At 34.7% G+C, this 19,037-nt stretch overlaps 2 protein-coding genes and 1 long non-coding RNA gene across 3 annotated transcripts; 1 reads left to right on the top strand and 2 right to left on the bottom strand.

Moving 5' to 3' along the window:
- Window positions 1–1,437: 1,437 nt before the first annotated feature.
- On the bottom strand, window positions 1,438–3,981 carry LOC147473881 (NAC domain-containing protein 100-like). Its single transcript, XM_086586939.1, has 3 exons — window positions 2,988–3,981; window positions 2,578–2,858; window positions 1,438–2,441 (listed from the first exon to the last, which is right to left on the bottom strand). The coding sequence occupies exons 1-3, from the start codon at window positions 3,157–3,159 to the stop codon at window positions 1,701–1,703; spliced, it is 1,194 nt and encodes a 397-aa protein (XP_086443065.1). The 5' UTR covers window positions 3,160–3,981; the 3' UTR covers window positions 1,438–1,700.
- Window positions 3,982–8,840: 4,859 nt separating this feature from the next.
- LOC147473880 (uncharacterized) lies at window positions 8,841–11,981 on the top strand. Its single transcript, XR_015210256.1, has 2 exons — window positions 8,841–9,662; window positions 10,268–11,981. It is a non-coding gene; the product is annotated as an uncharacterized LOC147473880 (long non-coding RNA).
- Window positions 11,982–12,277: 296 nt separating this feature from the next.
- Window positions 12,278–14,569, bottom strand: EULS3 (hydroxyproline-rich glycoprotein family protein). Its single transcript, XM_086586940.1, has 4 exons — window positions 13,824–14,569; window positions 13,607–13,729; window positions 12,711–12,939; window positions 12,278–12,524 (listed from the first exon to the last, which is right to left on the bottom strand). Coding segments are annotated over exons 1-4 (867 nt in total). The 5' UTR covers window positions 14,337–14,569; the 3' UTR covers window positions 12,278–12,522.
- Window positions 14,570–19,037: the final 4,468 nt, after the last annotated feature.

The following is a 19,037-nucleotide window of genomic DNA, read 5'->3' as shown; positions in this document are numbered from 1 at the left end:
CATACCTTTCTTAGAGTTGATTGTACCCGGCCAGGGTACGTGGTCAGGAAATAGATACATACGGTGACCTACGATAGACGCAGAATCTGTTCGATAACAAAGATCAAACGGAAGCAGGAGAACTGGGCGATCGATTAAACTGGGGAATTGTTGGCGACCCATTCTTGGGAGACACAATGATCAAAGGGTATCAACCGTATGACATTTTAAGGTGACTGTCAGCGCAGCTGTCGGGCCATCAGCACGTGTTTTGCCAAAGATGTTTGCTAAGAGTCACACGTGATTGGTAGGGGGTCCGGCTTTCATGCAAGAAATCGAGAGAATATTGATGGATATAGCTGTCCGGGGAACCTTCTTTAAGTTTTCTGCTGCACAATCATTAGTAAATCAATTCCATGAAAAAAATATTCGGGGGAAGGGGTGTTAGTCTTTGCTGCAAGTCATCAGTTGACACAAAAGAAAGCTTTGCTTTCAATAGAAAGTATGTTAATGGTTGGAAGCAAATCCCATGAAGCTTTCTTCTCTTCCAATAACAGCACCCCCTCCCCCCAATTTATTGCAGATAATCTTCCCTCAACTTTAACCGTCTCAAGTGTGCCCGCTTCGAGTAGAGGTGTCTATATGTGTTTTTAATTTGTGTCTACATTATTTTACATTCTTGCCTTCAACTAAGCCAATTAAACTACACATGCATTTCCATTTGATCCGGCCACCAATTTCATTTGTCATGTTACTTAAGCAATATTTCAATTTAATACCAAGCCATCTCTAGAATCGATCAATTTAAAAAGAGATAGTTTTTAAGCGACAACGTTATGTGGGTTGTGTAACTGTTCAATGAGAATCTGTGTGACGCATCTCATTGGGTAGGTAAGGTGGTGAACAATTCATGAGGTTCCTGAACTGGTTTATTACACGGAGATAAGAAGTTAAGAACTATCCATGTAAAGGATTGTGTTGACTGTTGAAACATGTAAAACAAACCCCCAATGTCATGTGTGATAGTTCGCAATATTCAACAGCCGATTAAATATAATGGTGCAATGCAACTAATCAAGTCTTTTACTTTTACAACATTATTGCAAATTCTAAGCCTTGGGAATTATCTATAAATGATTATTCCAGCTCACGAGATTCAGTGTCTGTTTTAATATTTGACGGTGACCAAATCACAACAATATATTTATCATGAAAAGTTCAAGTAATTGGGAAAGCCACCAATAACAGAAGTACTAGATTTTCACATTCATTTAAGTTGTTGTTGACATTTCAAGTGAAAAACTGCAATAAGCCTCCCTAACAGGAGCATTGCTAGACGCATTGAGTACCAGCATGAACAAAGAAAATAATCCCTGCAAATTGCTTAGGACTATCATACTAACAAGCAAGTGGGAATTGAGTTGAATCAACCCACTTTTGATAGTTGGAGAAGGGGGGTGGACGACAATTTAATAAATGCACTAAATCGAACAAAAGAATAGATACATGTACATGTACATGGCAATTATATTTCATCGAATCACTCTAGCTAGCTAGTATTCGTTTCTCATCTATAAATTTGAAATTAACTAATTTGTATGGTCTGGATCGGAAATGATGTTCTGAAACCCAACACTTCTATCATGCCAACTGGGTACAGGACAAGTCTTCAGAGAAAGATCTTATGTACAGATGAGATTGATTGAATTCATCTTTATCCTTCAGTAGTTCCACAGACATTCCAAATCGACCACTGGACCAGCTGAAGAAGGACACTCAAAGTCTTCATAAGGCATACTGGCACCCATGTCATGCTTGGATGCCATTGAAGAAATCTCGGTTGTTATATCGGTGCTTAGCCCGGTATCTTGTGAGAGGCTGACCATAGACTGGTTAGATGAGAACTGCTCCACCTTCAATTGCCTCTTCGAATCACAAGTACCACTAGTTACAGCTAGTGCTCTCAAAATCGCTTGGTCAGGATTAGTGATCCCGGAGCTTCTTAAACTTGGAACTAAACTATTCATCTCCTGTTGCAAATAACCAGAATTTGAAGAGCGCGGTAAGAAGAAAAAGGGATTTGAGAATGGAGTATGAGAGTAGCTGCTAGGGGAGTTATTACTGGCCAAGGTATAATTGGTGGATAGTGTGAAATTTTTCTTGTCTTGTTGATGAAAGTTACTGTCCTCCGAGTTTGTGAAGTGGGAGAAATGATTTCCATCTGTTGTTCTCAACAGGGATGATGTTCTTGGTGTTCCATTGAATTTGTTGTCATCGTTGTTGTGGATAAAACTTGGACTAGGCCGGCCTGTATTGAAGTAAGGAGGATCCATGAGAGGCGGGAGTGAAGGAGAATCATAATATTCGCCCCCAAAAGAGTTCATTCCCAACAGACCAGATATGCCAGGACCTCTCTTGGTACCTGTGCTCTTATGAAACACCCTACACACGACCCATTCATCCTGCCACAACAAAACTTGTTTGTTCAGTTTCTTCACAAACAAATGAACAATAAAGAAGGGGCTGGTCCCATATATATCATATAAGATCTCAGTCATGCTATGCCCAACAGAAAGAGAAAAGGGAAAAGCAATCTACCTTTGCAGTTTTAGGGAGGTTGTGATATGAAAATTTTCCTTCTAGCCTGTATTCATGCATGACCCAGTTTGTCTTCTCTCCTTTCGGAGCTCGGCCTGTATAGAAAACAAGGGTCTTCTTCATCCCAACAAGACAATTTCTTCCCTTGTAAATTTCTTTATCCTTTCCTGTGGCCTTCCAGTATCCGGCTTCGGTCGCTCTATTGGTTCTCATACCTGTAGGGTACTTCCTATCTCTTTGGCAGAAGAAATACCACTCCTTTTCCCCCATCCTAGCTCTCTCTGCAAGAAGAAATCACATAAAATCAGTAATTAAGAAACTTGACCAAAATACTTGAAAACAAGAAGAACGAGAAAAAAGGATGCATGATGAATACAAGTAAGAGGAAGAGGCCAAATATATATACTTACTGGGTAGATCCCATGGCTCACACTTATTCAAATCAACTTCTCCAATAGCCCTTGCAGTGAAGCTGATATTCACAACCTTCTCTGATAGATAGTGGGTTATTATCTCTTCATCAGTTGGATGAAATCTAAAACCAGGAGGCAACTCGATTGATTCATCTGAAACATCAACCATGATGAAACCTGTGATTCTATAGCTATAGACTAAGATAAATCCTATGTACGTATATATGTATCTCAAATACCAGCAGTGAAAATAAAGAAGAATAAAGAAAGAGGTTTAATAAATGTGAAAAGGGAAGACAAAAGAGATATGGTTTGTTTGTTAAAGCTGGGGATTGGATGAGCAGTTAAGAAAGAAGAACAATTTTAGGCATGGGAAAGCACTTAAATAAGAGGTTCCTTGGCTTGCAAGGCACTTGTCAAAGAAGACTCTTTGGCCTTCCTCACCTTAATTTTGTTTTCTTTGTATATCTGCTGTTTACATATAATTTACTTAGTTATTCGCTTTGTTACTGTCATGTAGTTTCTTCGTATCTACCAATTTGAATCCGTTGCAAGAATAGACAAAGAAAAATGATATTTTGTAGAAAGGGGGCCATGCTTCCGGTAGCGTTTCACATTTTTAAAAGCTAAAAAGGAATGAGACTTTAGAGAACTGAAAAAGTAACTAGCTAGGGAATATCCATATTCCAGCTCAGCCTCACTAGCTTCACAGTTTCACATTGTCTCTCTCTCTATTATTCGAAGCTCCGAACTAAAAGTTCTGTTTGAGCTCACTAGCTTTAACTGTTATACAATGAAAAATAAAACTTATACAATGAAAATACCAACCTGGTTAGTCAAGACTCAAAAATACACAAAATGTAAAAAGCGGCTAAAGCTTTATTTAGAGTTGAATTTCGTCTCCCATTTCATAATTAGCTCTTGCATTGGATTGGGTTCAGAAAAGATGGAAATGATATGGAAAGTTGCTGGAATTTAAGCGTATCCCCAAATCAAGATTCAACAAAGACTTTATAATCAATAATTCCAGTGAAAGTAATATTGTTGCACTAGTCATTTAAAAATAACTACTTGTTTAGCAAAAAAACACGTTTTATATGAAGGTACTGTTATGCAATAGTATCAAGCGGACAAAAAAGCAAAGCTAGCATCACCAAAAAAATGGTACTTCTGTTTCACTACATGGTTTATGGATGTGAACCGCTGGTTTTTTGGTAGTTCGGCAGATTAAAGAAGCGAGCAGTCCGATTCTGATACGTCATACGTGGTCAGAGTACATCCTGCCACTTGTATTCTTCTTTTTACTTGAATTAATCTCTCTCAAATCAAATATTAAAATATAATCAATCGCATTAAACGGAAGAAGTTTCACAAACTGACCTCCAAAATAAAAATGAAAGGAGGCGTGTGGAACCCACCAAAAGCGCGGATTGGAAGCAGCTTAAAAAAACAACCTAACTAACTACTAAACTTACTATTGACTTTTAGGGCAGCTGAAGAACCTTCTGTAGGTGACCACCCCCTGACGTCATTTATTCAATATCCTCTCTCCCTTAACTTATTACCTGGACATGATAAAATGCTACTGGAATTACGAGCATGCTGTATGAGCCGTCGATGTGCCTGCAGTCTGCAGATGTATAGCTCCTGCGTACAAGTTGATTTGGCTGGATTTCGAATTCAAGAGAAAAACTGCTTCCATCTTCAAAGTTGGCGAATCCATTGAGTCCATCATCCCAAAATATTAGGCCGCAGTCAAGATTTGGCAATAACCAGTTAACCACATGTCCGCATGATGGATTGACTAAGTATTATTTCAAGATGCTTGTTCACCTACTACGTGGTAACTGGTGTCACTCCGAAATCTGATTGTAGATCGGATGGCTTATATTATTTGGCCGGTTATAGGACCCTGACAGCTGGACACTGTCCCCAGGCTACACGGCTCATCAAGACCAAGACCAAAAATCCTGCATGTGATGTGAGGGTTCCATTTGCTTACTCGGTCCTTCCTATAAAAACACCCTGTGCCAATTATATATGTTGGAGCCTTGGAGGTCCCAACTAAGCAAAAAAAAATTATATGATTTTATACTCCTCTTGAGGGCCCACCTTGACAAATTGACAATGTGTTCAGTCGTACTTCCGTTACTCTTAAAAAGTGCATAATTTAATTTTTGTGTGGGTTAATCTGAAGTTCTGAACTGAGACACTGATTGCAGATTTGCAGTGCCATTCATACGTGTTTGAACTTTGGAAGGAATGGCCAATTTAAAACAATTATGCTGTGTATTTTATGACCACAATTAGTTTGTGATTCCGAACGAAACTTTGAAATTTTCGGTTTTTAAAAAAAATGGAATTTCAAATATAGAGTTGAAATATATGAAATTCCAAAATTATTTAAAATTTCAAATGTGATAGGAGTCGAAATTTAATAAATTTCGGATTTTAGATTTATCGGAATTTCAAAAATTCTTAAATTCTGAACTATGACCACAACGTACTCAATTTCTTCTCTATATTTTTTAAAATTTCAACAAATTCACTAGGTCGGAATAATATCCCAACCAATAATAACCAATAAATATTATACACGTGTCTAGTACAATAACACAAACTCACAAGATTGCATCGGGGGAAGACAACCTGTCCAAACAGGTCACCCATTAGATTTGCATACAACATAATGTCATCATCAACTGACCTCAGTCATCCGTCTTACGAGCTCGCTTTAAAATAACTCGAGTCGGTCGGACAATATCTTCAAGAGCGACCTCCACAAAGCCCAGTCTTTTAGGAGCGTTCCATAACGGCCATCAACGTATGCCACAGCTATCACCATCAAGATCAAAGCTCTAGATGCGCACTTCTTTACTCCACGACTACTCACCATCATGACATTTAATGACCTCAAGTCCTGAATTTGACCTGACACGGGAGAAGAAGAAACACAGGCAACTTGCCTATATAAAGAGAATATGAACTACGTCTGACTTGATTTAAGTTACACCAAAAACTTAATACGTAAGCAGTTTGCATCTATCGTGAACTCAGTCAAACTCATATCCAATACACATTCCCATTCACAATCAATACTTGTAAAACATACACCAAATCGAGCTTTTAAATTCACTTTGGAATAGAATCTATTTATTCAACCGGTATTATTTATCCTTGAAATGAAAAGGAAAAATGAAACACCAATAGCATTACAATATAATAATACTAAACATTTATAATAGCTCGATGACCAATCAAGTGTTACAAGATAGGTTTTAATTTATTTTCTAAGTGAAGTTTTACTTACGTATTATACTGATAAAATAAGTATATATTTCTAAGATTCGAACCATGTGGCTAAGTCGACATACAGAATAGACATACACAATTATATCTATCTATGCGATAAAATAAGAGTTGATTTTTTTGGAGATGTGATCTCCGCAACATAGAGATCAAATCCGGAAAAAAATAGCTCATTTTAACATGTCTAACCCAACCAAAAATTGAATTTAAATTCAAAATTTATCTAACAGTCCAGAATTTTAACATTTTTTTGACAAAATTATACACATCTAATTGATTTTTTTTTTTAGAAATACTATTTATGGTAAGAATCTAAAAAAAAAAAAAAAACAGACTTTTAACCAATGTGCAAGTTACGGTTTTAGATTGCGTATGTCATTTTCGTATACAGACGTAGCCAGTGACTAAGATTTGATGTTTATGCCCCGTATAGCCATGTACTGTTTCATAGGATGAGACAGTCTACCACCATTAAGACAGAGGAAGTGCAGAGTAGCTTGCGTGGTTGACTACAAATCCCCCAACACCAGGTCACATGAAGAATAAACAATAACTTAACCGTTAAATAATTCATTTTCGATTTTCCTCGGTGTTTAAAGTCAAAGACGACTTTTAGGTTTGGTAACCTAGTGATATAAGCACAATACCAATTACCACATAAGGTTTTAGGTGAATATTCTCTATTTTTTTTCTCTTTTAATTGTATGAATTACAATATTTGAGACTTGTTAGCATTTAGCAAGATACATTAGCAGTTTTCCACACTAGGCGAGCAAACTGGTTCGGCCCAGAGTCGCTGCAGTCAGAATTTGGATATTTGAAAGCCTAATATTATATTTTTATTTTTTCCTTTGCTTGAGCAGCTTGTAGCGTAATTTTATCTGTACAAACAATTTCCAGTTTCCTTTTCCTGAGTAGCTTGTAGCCATAGTTCGGGATTTCAAAATTTTCGGAATTCCGATAAATTTAAAAATCGAAATCCAATAAATTTCGACCCTATTATATTTGGAATTTCAAATTTTTCTGAAATTTCAAATATTTCAACACTATATTTGGAATTCCGATTTTTTAGAAAACTGAAATTTCAAACGGAATTCCAGAGTTTCGTTCGGAATCACGAACTATGCCTGTAGTGTAATTTTATTTGTACAAACAATTTCCGCCGACTTAGAGCTTTATCTTTAATTTTTTTAAAACAATTCTCCCAGCTCTACCATAACACGATTTTAAGTACGATAATAAGGCCAACATTATACTTTGACACATAAATTTTTCACAAACATGGAATTGCAACCGTTGCTAACTTGTTTTTATTGCAAGTCTACTTTTAAAATAAATGTGAATTATGGTTATGAATAGAGGCATAGGTGTATGCATTTTTTTTTTTTTTCCAGATAATATACATTTTGGGATCAAGAAGTATACATTTTTGTTTTCTTGGTCATCCAAAATGAATCAGCCGATTGAGCCAGTGACAATGAGCTTGTCATTCATATATATATCTTAATATTAAAGCTCCTATAAGAGGTATTTTTCGAGCTTTATTCAAATTCTACGTCATTTCCTATTAAAACCTATATTTTATCTTATTTGAAAATGGAAATTTTTTTTTATAATGAGAATTTATTTCCTATTATAACGGGAATTATTTTCTTATTAAAACAAATTCTAACACTTTTAATTAAAGCGAAAATTCTTTTCCTATTAAAACAGAATGTCTCTCTTAATTGGAAAAACGGATTTTTAAAACTTAATTAAAAATACTTTGTTAGAAAATTATAATAGAATAGTGACTAAAACGGTAGTAAAAAAAATTTAAATGTTTTCAAAAGAGCTGGGGCCTACAAGCTAGTATATATATATATATATGAGCAGATTCTATTTACTATAGTTTATACCATGTCCCATAATTTCACCTACAATGCAAATTATAACTTAATTTTTTATAAATGAGTTCAATAAATATAATTTCTATAAAATTTTAACTTATTTAATAATATATCATATCAGTCTTTGTAAAATTGAAAGAGCGCCAATAATCTCTAGTTCTCTACCATCAAATCCCACCGTACCCCAAATTGGCAGTACATAACTAATTTGAATTTGAAGTGTCCACAGTGTTTGAAATATAATTGAAATAATGTGCGATTTACTTGCAAACGTGACCTGCAGCCCTACACAGTACACACTGCTACACGCAACACGATCGAAAAGAGAAAAACGAAAAAATTAGTGAATCCATGTCTGTTAGAAATACAGAAAATACATCAGCAATGTCAAAGGAATGACACTTGTTGGGCTGTTACACGTCTGACAAAATATGATTTGATCTTCTGCGACCCTCGTAGTGGATATGCTTAAATTATTGGACTTGTGATTACGAGAACGCAAATGATAAAGAGAGATCGATCTCTCCACCAAAAGGAGAGATCTAGTTTGTTCTCCATTGATTTGGCACGTGTCTCAAAAAAAAAACAAAACAAAAAATAACATATTTTTATTATTTGACGAACTATAAAACTAAATTTATGAGTTTATGTATTTTTTTCTTTTTTCTAGTTGCCCAAAATATTGCTAATATATCTAATATATCACCGATATATATCGTTTTTTTAGTACACCAATATAGATATATTGAATATATCTCAACCGAATATTGATTTTTTTTCCGATATATATTACAATTTCCGATATATCCAATATATCCAATATAAATTGTTGACTTTGACTAAAAATTGTTGACTTTGATCGCTATATTAACGATATTTTTTATATAATCGACAATATTTTCGATATATCGACATACAAAACAAAATTTTAACGGGTCAAAAAAAAATATATATCTCTGATATTTTCGATATATTCAGTATATATCGATTTTTGGGTACATTGAAATATTAATCGAATTTGATATTTTGGCCTTGGTTGTCTCCATTTTCAACAATGTCCTCCCATACAATAAAACCAAGTTTTAAATAATCACAAAATCAATAGTTTTAAAATATATTTTCACTCAAATACATAATTGATTGAAACAAGCAAACCCCCATTACCACATTAAGAGATCTTTGATTTGTTTGAAAAGAAAAATGGGTTACATGTATCCTTTTAAATATCATAGCAATATTAACTCCAACTTAATAGAAAAAGAAAAATTGTTTTATACACACTAAGCAAACGCTATTTGAATTTATTTTTAAGAGAGATGGATCGGCAATTGAATTCACTTGTGCGATTTGTCAAAATTGTTTCAGAATCATGACACAATCAATAACACAAAAGAAAGAAGAACATACATTTTATTTTCATTTTAATTTTTCTTAATTTATCCAAAAATCATAAGTGAATTTAAAGGGGTTGTTTGTTTTTTTGAATTTAGAAGCCTCTTAAACTTAAGTTTTAACATTCAGAGAGGTTCAAAACTTGTTTTTTTTTTCACTTTTTTCAAAGACCAAAATTTTTCTTTGAATTCTAATACTTGAAACAAAAAAATCTTTTGCTCTTTCTTTAAGAACCCAATCTTAAGAACCCATCTACTTTTACCTTAACTTTTCCAAAATAGGTTCTTCAAAATTTGATGTTGGCGTCACGGTTTTCATTTTTTTTTTGGTGAATAATATCCACTTTGTTAAAAATAGAATTACATATATATATATATATCGAAAATAAACAAAATATGAAAATAAAGTTAAAATATATTTTGAAAGCATATTTTAAATAAATTTATTTATCATTTTTTGATAATCCATCTCTTCTCCTCAAATATAATATATATTTTGTTTAACAAGAAATCAAGTTAGTGTTTAAAAAAATAAAATTGTCCGAATGATTTATATTTAGCGAGCCAGGTTATTCTAACGAGAAAACAAACATGTTTTTTAGAATTCAGCAATCAGCATTTAGCATTCAGAGGATGAGCCATTCAGCATTCAGCATTCATAGGCTAAGAAAAACAAACGACCCCTTAGTAACTATTAACTTTTGTTCCCTTTTTTTAAGATACGTGCGTGCCCAATCAACAGAGAATAAACTAGATCTCTCGTCTTAGTGGAGAGATAGATCTCCCTTATCAGGACTCTTATGAGAAGAGAATATATTATACTAGGCGGTTTCCTTTTACCTACAATCATCTAAAACATTGAGTCGCCACTGCTGTCACTTTGTCATGCCATTTCCTTGCGTCCAAAGGCTACACATGTTGAACTGCACGCATTTCATCCATTTCGAGTTGGCAAGAGTGCAAGACGTACACATGAGTACATGACACCCATGCATGCAAGAATTAGAATCAGGGTCAGCTACGTGGCTACCCGCATTTTTGCCTCTCTCTAAAACATTCAATCGTAGTTCAACTCGTTTCTAAATAATGGTTCAGAGAACTTACTTAAACTAAAGAGAATGCTCGAGTTAATTTAGAAACAACCATGTCATGAAAAATGGAGAAAGAGTATTGAATTTTGAACTAACACAAGTAACACCACTCAACTCCTCTATTTATAAACCATGCAAAACTCATCACCGGAGAATAGATGTCATGTACATTAATTATCACACTGAAGTTCGTTTGGAAATCGATAGATAAAACACACTAACTCTATATTTGGTCACATTTTCAGCTGAGACTTTTGCACAAATCGACTGAAACTTGAGGAACTTGCCCACATATTTGAACGGTAGAAAATTTCATTCCTATGTTACGGAAATACCAAACCACACTGGGTGCAATACTACAATTACAATTCCTCCGTACAGGCACACACGTTGACCCTTTAATAAGCCTAATTGGCTTATTCAAACCGCTTGATACTCGAATTTAATAGACATTTCAAAGATATGTAACCACGCACCAAAATTTATACGTTGCACTGCCCCTAAAGACCCAGTCCAGAGTTCTTCTCTGACATAGCAAAGTGAAAATGCTCAGTTTGAAACAGTCCCCCCCCCCCAAAATACACAAAGTTCACGTCTTCTACCTCCAGTAAAAGTTTTGACACCATTTACCATTAGTCATTTTGTGAACATCAAAATATCAATCCTTCATAACACACAAGGAGTTTCATTTGAAAGCATGAATATTAATATTCTCCACGTACTGGCTAACTACATTCTCAATGTAATGACATTGCAATTATCCTAACTCATTCTCTAAACTTGCCAACTTGGGTTGGTTCACTTAGTACAGAGTTCTCTAGAAAAAAAACACTTTGGTTTCATCTTGTTTTCAACAAAAACAAATCAAGTAAAATTATGCAGGGACAAGATAAGCTGACAGCGTGTTCGATGTGCAGGTGGGCTAAACACGAAACCAAATTGGTGGACTAAACTCGATCTTGATCCACAACGAGTCAAAGCAGACTGTGGATAGAGTTCAGCTTAGATTTTTATTTCTTGGTTGCAATCAACCCAAATAACTACTGTTTGGTTTGGGATGTCTGGTGAACAGACTAAACCGAATCCCGGCCAAATTGTAATTCTCACTTTTAAATCACCCCTACAACTTTCTAAAGAGAAAATTAATTTTGAATAGTAGTGCCCTTCACTCTAGAGTGATATACCTTTCACACTGTTAGGTAACAATGGACTAACTTTGATGGTGAGAGGTGTATCCACAATGATGGGTCTCATTTCTCCTTTAAAGATCACAGAGCTATTTTATAAAATAAATAAAAATAGACAACAAAAGTTAATGCTTCATGTACATATTTTTCCTTCTAAAACAATTCAATGTTTTACGTCAAACTGCAAAGCACTTAGGCAGTTCTAGTTGTTTCTAATTTCTCAAATGAAAGATGTCTGAGTCAAAGCAATGTGCTCAAAAGAATTGAGAGGAACTATGAAACAAGCCAACAAAAAACATGCACCTGGACTGACCCAACCCTCCCCCTCAATCAAAACTTTGCTGACAGTCTGACACTTGCTAAACTGCTTACATATAGTTGTTTACAAGTAACAACCACATGCATTGCCAGCCGGAAAAGTACGTCAATCTACCAATATATTAACTCTTAACTTCTTAAGTTATCCAATGAAAGTACTAGACAATAGGCTATATATATGTTTCATACATATCAAAACCAGTTATATATTGGGGGGAAATACATCACAGTGTTCACATAGATTAGGAATGAAAGCATAAACGCATAATACTAAAGTACTCACATAGAAAACAGAACAATTAATTCTTCCTCACGCCGATATTAAATAAAGCAAACTCCCATATACATCCTGCATTCAATCCAATACAACAAAAAAAACACATTAGGCACTTTCTTTCTCTCTCTTTTTTTTTAAAAAAGGGAAAAAAGAAACAGGAACAGCCTTGTTTTTCATTCGACAGACACATATTTTCTACAGAGAAAAAATCGGTGGACAATCTGATTTGCACTCTTAGTTCGAGATAACAAAACTTACAATACGGAGCAATCTTCCAGCGCTGGTTATCACCTTTCTTCCACTCCCATAGTACAACAATAGTGCCATCACGGACTCCTCCATGGTTTTTATCTCCATTGAAAGCATCCATGTTCAAGCGAATATTGTTTACCATTCTTATGCATCTGAAGGTATCACCAAGGTCCTTACTTTCTGTCCACAGGATAGACTCATCGAAAACATTTGGATTGTACGGAATTAGCTGTACCTGTTCAGCCACATTAAGAACGCATTAGCTCTGGCAGGAAATTCCACACATACACATAAATAAAATTAAAATAACAGACATCCAACATTCCTTTCTTCTAAATTCTTTATGAAGTTGTAACCTAAAAGTAAATTTTGTTGTAAACACATTGGACTCTGGCTACTCATGTCAAAACACTCTCAAGTAACGAGATCTGAAAGAACCTTTGATAGGTATGAAGGAATGGCCTCCGAACATGGTAGAAACTGATTGGAAAAAGTGAGATACACTGTTCGCCATGTTTCTTGCGAAAAGTCAAGGAGGAATTTTCAGAAATAATTAAAGTTTATAGTTAAAACAAACAAAACAATGACCATCTTATTAGTAAATCAGTAACTGTTCACATGGAGTTGTTTAAGAAATCTTTGCAACCGTACAAGTATTTTCAACAGAGCCAAATAAGGCTATGATGATGATATGGCTTGGTAAGATTGGTGTAGTATCACTATGCCAGTGGTAGTAAAGGTTAAAAATTCAACATTTCAGAGCTTGCTTAACTAGACATCAAAGCTAAGTGTGTAATATTATCTTGTAAGGGAAGAAGCCTTTGGGAACTTGTCTACAATTGAAGATAGATGCAGAAAGGAAAAGGCTTTAACATGCAATTCATCAAAAGATAAAACATTACAGGCTGAGTGGCTCCAAAGGAATGCTTGATGGCCTGACCAGTAGCTTTGTTGACAAGAGCAAAAGAAGGGAAACCCTCAGCGTCCTTGACCCTTATGCCGTGCCTCTCGTCTTTGATCCAGTGCTGCAACAGCCAAGAAACGAAAAGAGATGGAAGTTAATAAGACATCCAAAGAACAGAAACTGGTTGATTGATTGATCGATCGATCGATCCATGCCTGAAAGTCGTCCCTAGGGTCGGACGGTGCGAGGACCACTTGGCCATCTCGAATGGTGAGAGAGTAGCTGTCCTCCGCCTTGGTGTACACCCTCACACTGGGTTTATTACTATTATTATTATCAGGTAGCAGCTCAGGCTCATGGGTGTGATGATGGATGAAAGACGGGATGTGGTGATGGCCGTGCTGCTGCTGACGTGGAGGAGGTTCGTTGTTGATCTCGTGGGACACGTGGTGGACAGCGGGAGGAGGAGGAGCAGGATAACCAGATTCAAAGCGAGGAGGATCACCGTAAGTGTAATTAGAAGAAGGAGGTGGTCCTCCTTGGTATCCGGGGCCTATATCACCTCCGTAGTTGTCGTTGTAATTGGGAGGAGGAGGCATGTAGTGGTGGTGCGCCTGGACTGGGTTGAAATCCTGCTGATAGTTGGGTGGTTGTGGTGGTGGGTAGTTTTCTTCTTCATCGTCTCTGTTGCGATGATGGTGCCTGTTATGATTTGGGTATTCGTCCATGATTACACTCTCTCAGATCAGTGAGAGTGAGTTATTGTTTTCAGATTCCAAATATAGACAAGGCCATATTGTCATTTCTTCCAGGATGTCCCACCAAAAATGATGATCAAATGTCCTTTTCCTATTAACTACATGCCACGTGACCCATTAAAAACGATTCTATTCTCCATCAGTGGCATTTATCGAAAAAAATAAAAAAAATCGGACAGGTAATGCCTGCCTCACATAAATATACGTACTGCGTGATGACATACCTATATAATATCTACTAGCAAACATGCACGCTCGATGAGCGTGGGTGGTATGCAGAGTGGTGTTGCATTCTTAGTCACCAGAATGTCAAGCCGGAGCGGGAGCGCGAGAGTGCCTAAGTTGGAGCTTATATACACTAGTATAATTTATTAATTAATGAGTTACTAAATCATGAATATTAATTATCAATGATTTTTCAATTAATAAAAAAATAAAACAGATTAAAAAAAAAGTGATCAAGGAACAAAAGAACAAAACAATATGCAGTAAATCGTGTAGTATACTACATTTTAACTCTTAAACAGTAATCTATATAATAAAAAACAATGGTGTAGAGCCGCAGGGCTTCCATCCAGTTTGTGGTTGTCATTGTTTTTTAGTAAGTTGTGACATGGCAGATCCAAGTGTTTGGAGAGTTTGTGTAATTTTGTTAAATATAATCAATATCATAGGATCTGTCTAAAAATCAACCAAAAGTCAACAATTGTGGCTGGGCTTATAAATTGTTGGGTTAGCCCATAAACTGTTAGGCCTCCAATTGATTTGGACTTATAAATAATGGGTAATTGAGATGGCCTTGCGGTTGGACTTATAAATTGAGTTGTTTTCACCTGGCTTTAGAAGAATATTTTTGACCTAAGATGCGTGTATGTCTTGCGAACGGCGCGCGATGAATTGTGAGGTAGTGCCGCATGGTAGCGTCGAGGAATCTCATAAACCGTAGGCACGGACATACCCTAGTAACTATATAAGGGACCAGTGGTCCTACAGACTACTAACAATAGTTGTACAACGTACAAGTACTAACTAGTTCTATGTTGGGATGGGGAGTATAGAATAATGGCCTTAGTCATTTTCTCCTAACATTTGCAAATTTAATTTAGAGCAGCTAAATGCATACAAAATACCAATTTGGTTTATTATTTTCCTTCAAAATAACACGGAACTTGTGAAAAAACTCTTGCTAATTAAATATTTATCTCTTCAATTTTTCGATTGGGTTTTAAATCATACATAATTTTGTGGAACTTCAATTTGCTCATTTGGGGTTTAGAATATCTGATAATACTCCAGATTTATAATTATTATTTCTTTAAAAAGATTGATTGGGTTTTAATCCAATTATAAACTTACCAAATTATCAAAAACTTATAAACCTGCATATCTCAGCGTCAATAGCAGCTTTGAAAATTGAGAGCGCGGTTTCAACAAGATTTTGCTCTAAAACCGCCAAACCGCGGTTTGAGATCATGAGCTCCATACCATTACCACGGTTTGTGTGACTAAGGTTGCATTCAATAGTTATTCGTTTTAACTATTGTGTCAACTCCATTAACTTTTTTAACATATCTTAGTTCAAGATTGCAAACTTATTTTTTGCTGTAAAATCTAAATTGAACTGCTGCTTAGTGCCTACAACATCCACTTGCTGACCCACACTAAGTACCAGCTATAACAACTTGGTTCATAATTAATCTAGTCTTCATTCTCATTCCAACTAAATTGAAGAAGAAAAATAGTCTGATCAATAATTCAATAGATTCTGATGAATTTCAAAATTTATAATTTTTTGATTTAATATTGTATTTAAAAAAAAAAAAAAAAAAAAAAAACCCCATTCCAGACGGTATTACCACCAATTTTAATATATTTATAAATATTTTAAGAGAATTGCTACCATCCTTCCTTTAAGGGGGTAGGACCATCCTAAGATTCCTAACCCACATAAAGACAAAATAAATTACCCATTCACTTGTTGAATAAATTGCACTTTAAACTATTTAAACAACAATAAATCACTGAGTTAACTCAATCTTCTTCTTTTCCAAAGTTCAAAACAATAACACGACACATCAACACATGAACCACCCACATGCGATGGCTCCCTCTGCATCAACCAAAGCGGTTTTTATCCAGTGGTGACACTAACAGCGGTTCCCCAAAACATCGTCAGAATCATAATTTTGAATGTATTTACATATAAAAAATTCACAAATATTTTGCTATTAAATTCACAAATGATAGTTGACTACTTCTAATTGAATTAGTTCAATCTAGTGGTTTCATCAGTTTTCTTCTTCATAAATTAAAAACAAGGTAATACATACTACATAGATGAGAAGTTGGTATAATGGGGTTAGTGCAAAATAAAAATTGTTGCCACTTTTGGAATTATACATGGGTTATTTTCACCATTGCCACTTTTAGAACATTAATCCCACTAATTGATAGTTAATTCAATTAAACCAAATTCTATTTCCATTGATTAAACTTGTTAAACTTAATGAGTCAAAACTTGTTATGTGTGTTAGTATTTTGTTCAATTTTGATGTCCAGTCAACCATTTTACTAATTGTGCTGATTTGTTTTACCGGGGAGATTGTGATAACTATTGAGAAGTGAGAACTGGGAAGCGAAAAAAGAGAGGAAAGAAGAAATATTCACTTTTTTAAGGTTGAAGAAACATTACTGAGTCAAGAGTTGTTGTCTATGGGTAACACCCCCACCCCCCATAAGAGATATGTCGCTAGCAATCCTCATATATATATATGGCTGCCATTTTTCTTACCGATGTCGCCATCATTTATTGAATTAGTTATTTTGTGATTGGTTAAACTTCTTGTATATATTTTTATTCACGTATTGTTTTATGTTAATTTGAAAAAAATGAGAAAATATATAGATTAATAATTATGTTTATGCTTGATCATTGTTTCTTTTTAATAAAGTTTTTTGTTGGACTAACCGGTGTCATAAATTTGCCATCTTTATCAACTAAAACATTTATAATGAAACCTTTAAGGGCGGTTAAGGGCTTGGTTAAAGTCAGACCCCTATGTTTTAGAATCTTAAAATATTGGGCCAAAGGCATTTAGGGCGGTTTGAGATTAAACTATGTGAGGGCTTTAACTTTATTTTGTTTAAATCTTTAATTTTACCCAACTTCTCAATCATCTTTTTAAAAATTTAACACATTTTTAATGTCAATCTCTTATATTGTTTTTCTAACTCATTGAACTTCCGCAAAATAGTTTGTAAAGATACATTTTATTTTTGAATATATTCGATTCTATCATCATTTTATCCTCTCATTTTACTTACCGATCTTCTTGTTCTTTTTTCTTTATGTCTTGATGTAGTATGAAAATTGTTTTATTAATTTGTTATAACTTGACTGGTTATGTTTCGTTTGGATGGCATCTTGAAACTGGAAAAATGATAGAAATATTGAATATGAACTCAATTGATCCCAAAAGTCTAACTCATTTGTTCAATAAAGTTTGAAAAAATTTATTTTTAATATTCTCATTGATGGACTTACTTATAGTGCTTTTTTTGTAGTGATCAATTGTTTTATTAAAGATTAATTGAGTATGTAAAAAACGAACCTTTATTGTTGATCTTTAATGGAGTTACAAGAATAATCTTGTTTCTCATGCCAGATATAATAACATATAAGATATAATTTAAAGATATTGATAGAGAAATAAAATTTTCACTCATGTAGGTTACTCATACATTGCTTACAACTTTAATCTCTCATTTGATTAATGGAGACAAATCAAGTCCATATAATAACATATAAGATATAATTTAAAGATATTGATAGAGAAATAAAATTTTCACTCATCATCATTTTAAAGTATGAAAAGTTTTTCGAAGTTGTGATCCCTAACATGATGAACTCATATCTTATAACACCTTGTTAGCATGAGGAGTTTAACAAATACTTCATCTTTGAGAGTACCTTTCAACTCCCAGTTTAACCTTACACATGTCGTTAAAAAATGGGAGTATGATCTTAAAAAAGAGTTGTGGGCGCTACTACAATACGTAGTCGCGATCTGCTACTAAATTTGGAACCCAGGTCTTCAAATTTGGCCAGTTGCTATCATTTTGCGATATGATGTACGATCGATCAAGCTTGAACTCTCTTAGCAAATGACCAAAAGGTAAAAACAAAGTTGGATTTCTCACATGAGCTCCATTAACCCCCTACAAAAGAGAGTTTTAGCTTACGATCTTAGGAAATCAATAACTAAAGAATAATGAAAATGAAGATCGAAGAACTTTTATTCCCATGGAGAGGATTCAATTAACAACTTATAAGGTTTTTCAAAACTAAAACACGATATGATTTATATATTTTAAAAAAACTATCTATCAATACAATAAATTGAATAAATGCTATTTCCATTCTCTTAGTACTCAAATTAGTGCTCTACTTGCCTTTGTCTCCATCAGTGCTAAAATGATGGAAAAACCAAATAAATAATGGGTCCACATGTTTTTACCAGTGATGAGTCTATATGAAGTGACTTTTATAACTCCACATCTTTGTGTAGAGCTGGTCGCACTCATCGTCTTGACAATTTATGTACTGAATTTAGAGTCTATAATCAGAATATATAATCGTCAAATGGCCTACCCCTTGTCTGCACTGTTGTC

Source organism: Coptis chinensis, unplaced genomic scaffold (assembly GCF_015680905.1).
Source record: "Coptis chinensis isolate HL-2020 unplaced genomic scaffold, ASM1568090v1 utg1700_pilon_pilon, whole genome shotgun sequence".
Lineage (NCBI taxonomy): Eukaryota > Viridiplantae > Streptophyta > Magnoliopsida > Ranunculales > Ranunculaceae > Coptis > Coptis chinensis.
The sequence above is the reverse complement of the archived record's forward strand: the minus strand, read 5'-3'. Positions and strand labels throughout refer to the sequence as shown.

Excerpts from the sequence above, each read along its gene's own strand:
- LOC147473881 (XM_086586939.1), bottom strand. The coding sequence starts at position 3,159 with ATGGTTGATGTTTCAGATGAATCAATCGAGTTGCCTCCTGGTTTTAGA. Across the intron at positions 2,859-2,987 it reads TGAGCCATGGGATCTACCCA|AGAGAGCTAGGATGGGGGAA; the intron begins GTAAGTATATAT and ends TTCTTCTTGCAG. Across the intron at positions 2,442-2,577 it reads ACCTCCCTAAAACTGCAAAG|GATGAATGGGTCGTGTGTAG; the intron begins GTAGATTGCTTT and ends TTGTTGTGGCAG.
- EULS3 (XM_086586940.1), bottom strand. The coding sequence starts at position 14,336 with ATGGACGAATACCCAAATCATAACAGGCACCATCATCGCAACAGAGAC. Across the intron at positions 13,730-13,823 it reads ACCCTAGGGACGACTTTCAG|CACTGGATCAAAGACGAGAG; the intron begins GCATGGATCGAT and ends TGGCTGTTGCAG. Across the intron at positions 12,940-13,606 it reads CCTTTGGAGCCACTCAGCCT|GTACAGCTAATTCCGTACAA; the intron begins GTAATGTTTTAT and ends GTGGCTGAACAG.